General features: G+C 45.6%; 1 protein-coding gene across 1 annotated transcript in view; it reads left to right on the forward strand.

Annotated features, from left to right (window-relative positions):
- LOC146026204 (14 kDa phosphohistidine phosphatase-like) overlaps positions 1–9275 on the forward strand; it is a 29305-nt gene extending 20030 nt beyond the window's left edge. The window contains exon 4 of the mRNA XM_083156665.1: positions 8990–9275. Within this exon, the coding sequence (XP_083012791.1) occupies positions 8990–9082 (93 nt within the window). The 3' untranslated portion in view covers positions 9083–9275. The remainder of the gene's footprint in view (positions 1–8989) is intronic.
- Positions 9276–9629: the final 354 nt, after the last annotated feature.

Genomic DNA, 9629 nt, shown 5'->3' on the forward strand with positions numbered 1-9629 from the left:
CCCCCCTCCCCCAAATTACACATAGGACATTATACACAGCCCCCTCCCCTAAGTTACACACAGGACATTTTATACAGCCCCCCTCCCCCAAATTACACATAGGACATTATACACAGCCCCCCTCCCCTAAGTTACACACAGGACATTATACACAGGCCCCCCCTCACCTAAGTTACACACAGGACATTATACACAGGCCCCCTTCCCCTAAGTTATACACAGGACATTATACACAGGCCCCACTCCCCTAAGTTACACACAGGACATTATACACAGTCCCCCCTCAACCAAATTACACCCAGTACATAACACACAGCCGCTCCATCAATATTACACTCACCCAATGATCTATCTTGTAGTGTCTGTGCCTGCTTCTGGTAGGGGAGGCAGCATACAGCACGTAGAGGAGCTGCTGCTGCACCAGGAAGAGCAGGGCTGGATACACGCAGCACACAGTGTGGTGGGCGGGGCCAGCCTCAGGGAACTGCTCAGGGCTGCCCCTGCTGCCTGCAGCTTCATATTCGGCCTCAGTAGCTTCGGCCTCCCGGGAAAGTTCCCGGTAATTATAATGGCCAATCCGCCCCTGGCGCAGGGCTTGATCTGCCAGCACCTGCAGGCTTGCAGCTATTGCCTGCTGTGTTCTGACCAAACCCTGCATGACCTCCTCGGTCCTACGCATCCGCTCTGATGCTAACTCTCCCTGCTGGTGAATCTGGACAAGCACCTGCACCCACCTGTGGTTATCCGGTTCGGCCGTTGGCTGCTGCTGCTGCACATGGGTGCCATTGGTGGCAGGTGGCACAGACTCCTCCACCTCCTCAAGAGATTCTTGACCAAGCGGTAGGGATGCTGGTGAAAGAGAAAATTACAATTGCAACACATTCCAAGAAAATTAGTACCAACTACTTATGCCATGCCAAATAATTACCTTCAACAAAAGCAGCAAAGACTTCCGCTGGGGCCTCGCTATCCATGTTGCTCACCCCCCGGACCTCCTCTCTTGCAATACAGCACTCGGCCATCTCCTCCAGGGGGGTGAGCTTCAGGCGGCCTGGCATGGGGCCAGCCCCAGAGGTGTGGCTGTGTTCCCACCGTTTGGTCAGTTTCTTCTTGAGGTTGGTTTTGAAGTTGTGCCACCTGCAATCAAAGTTTACATATTACTACATGTCACTCCTGATGTTTGCTGTAGCAGCCATTGCAATCTGCAACAGATTACAACATGTGCTTCATTCCACATAATTTACATTATATTAAACTATAAAACCAACCCTTAGAAGATACATTCACACTCACCCTACAATAACTATCGACTAAGTGACCTGGCAATCATGTCTGTGGCTCCTAGCAACGTGACCGACCATTTACCAACTCCATCTAATATCTAATTAAAACATTACTGGTCTTGTACTGCTCAAATGTAACACATGAACTTGCCTCTTCTTTACGTGCTCCGCCTCACGAACTTGTGGAGCTACCACATTAATCTCCGCAGTTATGTCCTCCCAAATCTTCCATCTCCTTGTGTGTGTGTCAACCTGTCCTGTGGACACTCTATCCAATCCCGTGCATGGGGTACCAGTATGGCAAGCTCCTGCGGTTCGAATGCCATGTTCCTGCTGCTTGGTTCCTCTGTTGGCCTCTTTCGGCCACGCCCACGGCCACCTGCCGCTGTACTTGAAGTGCTGGCCAGGCTACTCTGTTGGGAAGCCACCTGCTGTGTTCCCAATGATTCTGCTGAGGCAGAAGATGGGCCAGCTGCAGATTGGGCTGATGTTGATGGGCCAGCTGGCTGCTCTTCTCCCACTGGCTGGTCTGTGGGGAGGGGCAGGAGGTGCTGGAGTCCAGGCGAGCAAAGAGTTCCTGGCACTCCTGGTCTCCCTCAGATTGAGATCCAGCCATGTTTGCAACAACTTTTTGGTTTTCTAGCACACCTTTATATACTATTTCTGTAATTGGCATAGATCAGCGACACCCTGCGTTCTTTGCGGCAGCGTTCCGTACAGCAGCGTAGACCGTGCGGCGCATAGGCCACGCCCATACCAGCGGACAAACAAAAGTACAAAACCAGGCATACTTTAAAAGTCTGATTTAGTACTTATTGGCAGATTTGAACACCAATAAACACCTAAAACTGTGGCCAGACATGAAATCTATATGTGAATGTTCATTTGTACTGTGCACTTGTTTGGTATGTACAACAAATGACACTAACCCATTCCATATGTTAATCCAGTCCACCACTCAGGCAATAGTAATCAGTGCTTGCATCCAAATCACATGTGAAAGGTCTCTCAATACTGCCTTGATGCTAGGTACATTTCATTCCACATCTCTAGTGTGGGCTGGTATAAGGTAAGTGTTGACATGGCACCATGGCCTAATATTGGGAAAAGGTATTGCACCATTTGCTATGTTTCTGGTGTATAGCTTTCACTATAATAAAGCTGTCTAGTTTAGTACCTTGTAGAGTTATGTGTAACTGGCTAGTGATGCACACTATTTCACCTGTTGTTTTCAGCCATGTTTGGTGAGTATAATGGTTTCCCAACTTCTTTCACCCTGTCTGTTTTGGAGATACTAAGTAATGCCAAGGTCAGCTCAGCGATGCAAAGCTACAGCAAGTGTTGTTTTGCGATGCAATGGTTAAGCCGTCTGTTGTGGCGCATACACGCTGTTAATGTAAAAATTAACAATAAAGTTAATACCAAATATCACTCTGAACAACCAAATACAGGACATGATTGCTTGAATTGTGCCATTGCTAAGATGGCGGCCTATGGTAGAGCAGCCCCATTTTCGCCCGCGGAGCTCAGGGCACTGGTCTCCATTATGGAGACCAGGCTGGGGCGTGCGGGCCCATTTATCACGAACCGCCAGAAGCGGCATGCTTATGCGGCGGCCCGCTGCCGCATATTCGCACCCAGGTGCGGAGGACCATCGCTCAGCTGGAGCGGCGATGGTCAGACCTGAGGCGTCGACAGCCAGATTTGCTCCAGCAAATCAGGGCCAGCGTTGCGCGATGTGAGTGTTTACACATTAAATGGCCATTTTTACATTATTGCTTACATTACCTTTTTTAAGCCAATAAGGTAACCTGGCTGATCATGAGTTAAACATGGCATACACTATATGTGTGCTACTTCCTGTTTGACATCCTGTAATGGGGATATAATATGTAATTGTGTAGGATTATTGATTGTGATGCATACAATGGGCCAAATGTCACATCATAACTGCCATGTTACAGGCTGTTTTTGATAAAAGCCAGTAAGGAGCTGATTGGCTGGACATTTATCTCTACTTATCACCTTTGCATTTATTGCTTGTTAAGGCTTAATACATCTGTCCCAATGACCCCTAATTGGCACTAATGTTTTTTTTTCTCCAACACAGCACGGGATCGAGCACGACAGGCCCGGGAGGAGGCAGAGGCGGCCCAGGAGGAGGGCACAGATGAGATGGCCGAGGAGGTGGTGTTGGAGGAAGGGGAGGCGGAGGAAGTGGAGGCGGAGGAGGTGCCAGAGGAAGGGGAGGAAGTGGAGGAGGAGGTGGTGGCAGTGGAGGAGGAGGTGGTGGCAGCTGAGGAGGCCCGGGAAGAAGAGGAGGATGAGGAGGCCTGTGAGGTGGTGCAGGCGGCCGAAAGTGGTATGTATACATAAAGAATCATTATTCCTTTTCTCATCTACTATTTGCTATGTAGCACTGGTGATTCAATTGTGTTTTAAAATACTATAAAGTCATAAAACAAACTGGGTAGCAACAGACACACTTAGGGGTTAAATAGGGTGGCCAAACCATCCCTTTCATCCTGGACACATATTAATGACACAGGTTGTGGGAACGGCTTTCAGGTCGATTTTAAGTGCCATTGAACCTGTGTAGTTAATTTGTATCCTGGAAGAAAGGGATGACGTGCTCATCTAAGGGTTACATGTCCCTGCTGCAAGCGTACAATCTGTAGCCTCATATAGGTGAATAGAGTTTACAGGTGATTGATATTTCTAAACTAGATTAAGTATGGCATAAATGGAGTATGGATAGGCGTGGCTTAGAATGGAGTCACAAGTGGTCAGTGCCCCTGGGCCCTCCTCTAGCTAACCACCCCCTGCGGTCTGCATGTATTGTTGCCACCATAATTTTTGGTTGATTGTGTCTTAATAATGATTTTGTGCATGGGAGTGGGTTAGTGCTGCAGCTTCACCTACCTGGCATTATGACAATGATTTATGGAGCAGACCATCAGCAGGCAAGGCATGCTTGATTGCACAAATGTACTGTGCATTCCTGAGAGTTGACTAAGTCCCATGCCACGTTGCATCAGAGAACAGACACTGAGCGCTTTTTGATGAGTTGTTATTGGTGGAGCTCATTACATGGTTCTCAGAGCTTAGTCATGGGTGGGTTTGGATTCAGAAGGAGCACTATGACTGTGAGGTGTTCTACAGAGTAAAGGGTAGAGGGGAAAAAACAGGTTTTCCATCTAGTATGTATGCATGTATGTATAGATGTATGTGTCATATATATAGTTATATATGTCTCTATATACATATATATATATATATATATACACACACACACACTTGTCACCTTGCATTTATTTAATTTATGAATGACCCCCTTTAACGTGCCCACAGATGAGCCAACCCAAGCAGATGAGGTTGTCCGTGGGGCCCTCCTGCGACTAAGGGCACACATCCAGCTGGTCGTGGCCGATCTGCAGGACCTTACGGACCTGCTAATGTAAATTTTTTTTTTTTTTCATGTTCATTTAAAAAAAATTGTTAATAATATAATAAATGGTTGTAAACAGTTAGAAGTTGTCTGTGTGTTTTTTTGACATTAAACAGTATATGTGTAAATTGTTTAGAATATTTTTAATTAGCAAAAGGTACATACTGTATATAGATGTATGTTATGTTCACATGATGTAAGGGTTAATGTCTGTAATGAATGTAGTAGTAATGTGTTTAAGTATGTATTAGGATTTAATTGATTCCAATAGGAAACAAGCACTTTTTAATGAGGTTGCCTAATTGCATAAGTGTGTCATGTGATCGATTTCGGAGGTCAGATAAGAGTGGTGATTTGTGCGTAAATACACTGCATCGGTGCGTACGGGCAGGTTCCCGTCCGTTCTGACGCGGTAAGACCGTGCATACGCTGTAAGACGTACAGAATATGTGTGTTTCCACCGCACACGCAAGGTTTCGATGTCGTCCGTAAACACGCCCTGTTATTCCATTGTGAGTCCGTCCGTATGCGGAGGTCCGGTGGGCGTTTCTTCGGACGATGTCCGCACAGCGTGGCGTGCGGCCCGCTCCGAAAGATTTCGGAAATGTACGCACCGACCAGAATAACCTCCTGTGTCCTTATCCCACTGGCTTGATAGCTATGGTGCTGACACTGAAATGGTAAATGCTTCACATAATGCCTACTACACACTGTCATATATAGTCTGTGTCAATGTGTCTTTGTGGAAAGGTTCTCTCTCCAACATGTTGAGAAAGTTAACCTGCAGGCGGTGCAAAATTGATTTCACCCCTGCTTCCTTATCACAAGTGACTTGTCACGAGGTGTCCCCTTAACCTATTGGGGGGGCATTAAGTAGACTCCCAGGAGTCTGCTTGATCCAATCATATAAGACAAGGCTGGAGAAGGTGTCCTCACCTCAATGGTGTAGTTGATGCTTGCTTTCCTCCTTTGGAGAAGCAATGTGATTATTCTAATCAGCGCATCCCTGACCAACAACCACGATGGATTGTGTGTGTCTGTGTGTGTGTGATTCTAATTACTGAGATTCACAGTTGCGCTTAACAAGGGTGATTAGTAAAGCACTAACGGTGCAGTTGCTATTAATGCACGGAACTCTGATAAGGGTGATATGACAGTGGCGCAGGTGTCTGAAAATTGCACTCAAAATGCAAGGTCCATGCATCTTCCAGGCCTTAGAGCAGCTTCGTTTGACGGCCTGGAGGTTGAGCGGCAGATCCTAACAGAGAAAGGATTTCACACATCTGTCATCAAGACCATGATAAATGCTAGGAAGCCGGTGACGGCAGCACATTACCACCATATCTGGAGGAGATATGTAGGATGGTGTGAACAAGGAAAGTTTGCTCCAGCGGAGTTCAAGCTTGAAAGATTCCTCAGATTTCTTCAATCTGGCTTGGATCTGGGCCTACGTTTAGGCTCTTTGAAGGTGCATGTATCTGCACTGTCTGTCTTTTTACAAAAAAAGCTGGCTAATATCCCTGAAGTGCAGACGTTCTTCAAGGCGTCTTGCACATACAGCATCCTTTTGTAGCCCCCTACTCCACCATGGGACTGGGATGTCATTCTGACGTTCCTGCGATCCTCCTTGTTCGAACCACTGGAGGAAATAGATTTGAAACATCTTACGTGGAAGATGGTGGTCTTAGTAGCCTTAGCCTCGGCTAGGCGGGTCTCTTAGCTAGGGGCGTTAACCTGCAAAAGCCCTTATTTGATCTTCTATGAAGAGAGGGCGGAATTTACGTACTAATCTGCGTTTTCTTCCTAAGGTGGTGCCAGCATTCCACTTGAACCACCCAATTGTGGTTCCTACTAGTGGCCCTCAGTTTGAGGTGCCGACATCTTTGGATGTGGTTCGGGTTCTCTGGGTATATGTCCGGAGAACGACAAAATTAGTAAGACTGTAGGACTTTTTGTCTTATATGATGCCCAAAAAGTAGGGCGTACTGCTTCTAAGCAGTCTATTGCACGCTGGATCTGTGCAACCATTAAACAGGCTTATGTGGTGGCGAAGCTTCCTATGCCTGCTGGGATGAAAGCCCACTCTACTCATTCAGTGGTGACCTCCTGGGCGGCTGCCCGAGGAGTGTCGGCCTTACAATTGTGTAGGACCGTTACATGGTCAGGTCAACACACTTTTGTCAAGTTTTACAAAAATTGACGCTTTGGCCACTGAAGATACTCAGTTTGGGAAAGCGGTGCTGCGGTAATCTCCGCACAATCCCGCCCGTTCTGATGTCTTTGGTATATCCCCAATCGTTATGAACGAATTCCCTGTATCCCATAAGAATGTAAGAGAAAATAGGATTTTAATACCTACCGGTAAATCCTTTTCTCTGAGTTCTTATGGGATACAGGGCGCCCGCCTCTGTGCGGAGTTTCTGCCTGACTCACTCAAGTGAGCCGTGGACCACTATTGGGTCCTTCCATTACCCTGTGTTCCTTAGGGGTCACAAGGGTGGAGGTTACCAAGGTAACCTTTATCATTCACCTCGTGTATCTCAATTGTTCACGAGTGTATGTTGTCATTTAGGTGACATTTCTTATCAAGTTGTCCCAGTTGGGACACAAAAGTTTACAAAATGTTGTCAATAGTTGACATATTCATAAGGCTCTGAGGCTTCCACGTGCTCTGTGGTCGCTACAGTGGTCTCTGTATGTTGAAAGTTATGTCTGGGTGTGCTGGATGAATCTCACCACGTTAAATATTACACATATTCCTCTCATATTGTTCTTCTCCTTCGGCACAGTTTTCTAGTAACTGACTAGAGGGAGGGGAGCAGAGGGGAGGAGCCAGTACACCCAGTGTAAAAGTTTATAGGTGCCTGTCTCCTACAGAAACCCTCTTTACCCAATCGTTATGAATTCCCTGTATCCCATAAGAACTCCGAGAAAAGGATTTACTGGTAGGTATTAAAATCCTATTAAAATCCTATTTTTGGCGATGTGCAGCGAATCCTGTTTAGGATTCGCTGCACATTCGCCACTGCTCGCTGCGTTCCGGAGCCTCGCCGGCTCCAGTATTCAACGAGTCAGGGGCTCGCTGCCCCTGACTGGCGAATTTTAACTCCTGCGGCAATGCCGCAGGGAGCCCGAGGACGGCGGCAGGCAGGGAGATGGAAGTCTCCCTGCCTGCCCCAGAACGTTTGTGGGGGGGAGGTGGGCTCCCCGGGTGCCAGGCAGCACAGGCTGCCCCCCGGGGGTGCCAGCAGGGGACCGGGTATATTCACTACACCGGATCATGCATATGTAATGATCGGGTGCAGTGAATATATGAATATCTAATGAGCGGCTCGGCTCCGGCCCCCTGCTGGCTGGTCTGTGTAAAAAAAATTTTGGTACTTCTTTACTTTCACGGCGCCAGCATGGCGCCGCGTGTCAGAGTCCCCTTGCGGGGCTCGCTTCGCTCACCCACGCTTCGGGCTCGGTGGCTCGCTACGCTCGCCACACTATTTAAAATCAACTCCATGCCAACATGGATAGTGGAGGTATGAACTATCCATGTTGGCATGGCGTTAACTTCCTTTATTTTACATAGTTTGTGGCGAGAGTAGAAGGCGGAAGTAGCACGGCACCATGCTGGCGCCGTGAAAGTAAAGAAGTACCAAAAAATGTTTTAATTAAATATATATTCATGTGCTTACAGCACATGAATAAAAATAGCATGCCCCTCCTCAGAATAAAATTCCTGATTTTTTTACACCAAATGTAAAAAACAAAACACTTTATTTTAAAAGTTCACATTCCACTTCACCATAAAAAGATAGCGATTGCTACTCGGTGAATCATGGCGAAAAAAACCTTGAAATGTATTCGCTATCTGGTCATTGAATAGGGTGATTCACCGTTTTAGTCAAAAATTCGCCTTACAGCACAAAATCGCCATAAAAACATGGCGAATCAGCCTCATTGAATACCGCCCTAAACAGTAACTACTGTAAAATGCCAAGGACTACTGGTACTGGTTCAAGTTTCTGTATTGTGTTAGGAGGAATGCCTCATTATAAATTAAACTCAAAAAGTATTTTTTTTCTTATTTTGCATGTTTTTCACAGCTCCTAACCTGGTTGGTAAATAGGAAGTTTCTTCATTTTATTTATAGACAGAAGTCCCTTTATGCCATTCTTTTGACACATCCAATGAATGTTCTTTTACATTTTTTAAGATTTTGCTATTTTTCTCTACCTCTACCAATATTTAACAGTTGTTTTGTTTACAGGGATATGGCAAAGCAGATCACTCCATTACAGCTGAGAAACTGGAAAAAGCATACAAAGACTACGAAGTAGTTTGGTCAGATGATAAGAAATGAACATTTATGTAGATCTTATCCAGCTGTACTCAAGATTGTATGCTGTTTCCTGGAAGAGCAGTGTGAGAAAGAACTGGGAATGGATTCCCTAGTGTTTAAAAAAAAAAAATACTGTAATTTTATAAATATGGTTAACAACTATATAATATTACACCCTTCTGTGAACATATGTTAATAAATTAATTAAAACCAATTTGCATGATTTGATGTTTATTCAGGCTCAATGCTTTGTAAATATTTTCTGGAATAATTATCTGAAATTGGTGAAATTGCAGTGAAAGTTAGGAGAATACAAACTTCTATTTTCTTGTTAAGTGGTAGTTGTACACTGAAAATTACTAATGACCTTCTCCAGAAATGACCTGCCAAATTATGCAAAACTTCAGAAATCATCTACAAATGTGTATCACAAATAAAGTAGGGATGTGGAATGGCCACTTTTCGTGTTTTGTGAAACGTATTTTTGATCTGTATCTCTGGCAGTGTTTTGGATCTGGATCTGTTCCAGAACAGCACCATTTTCGTGTTTTGGATCTGTATTTTTTTA

The sequence above is a fragment of the Crinia signifera genome, chromosome 8 (genome assembly GCF_055691185.1).
Source record: "Crinia signifera chromosome 8, ASM5569118v1, whole genome shotgun sequence".
NCBI classification, from domain to species: Eukaryota; Metazoa; Chordata; class Amphibia; order Anura; family Myobatrachidae; genus Crinia; species Crinia signifera.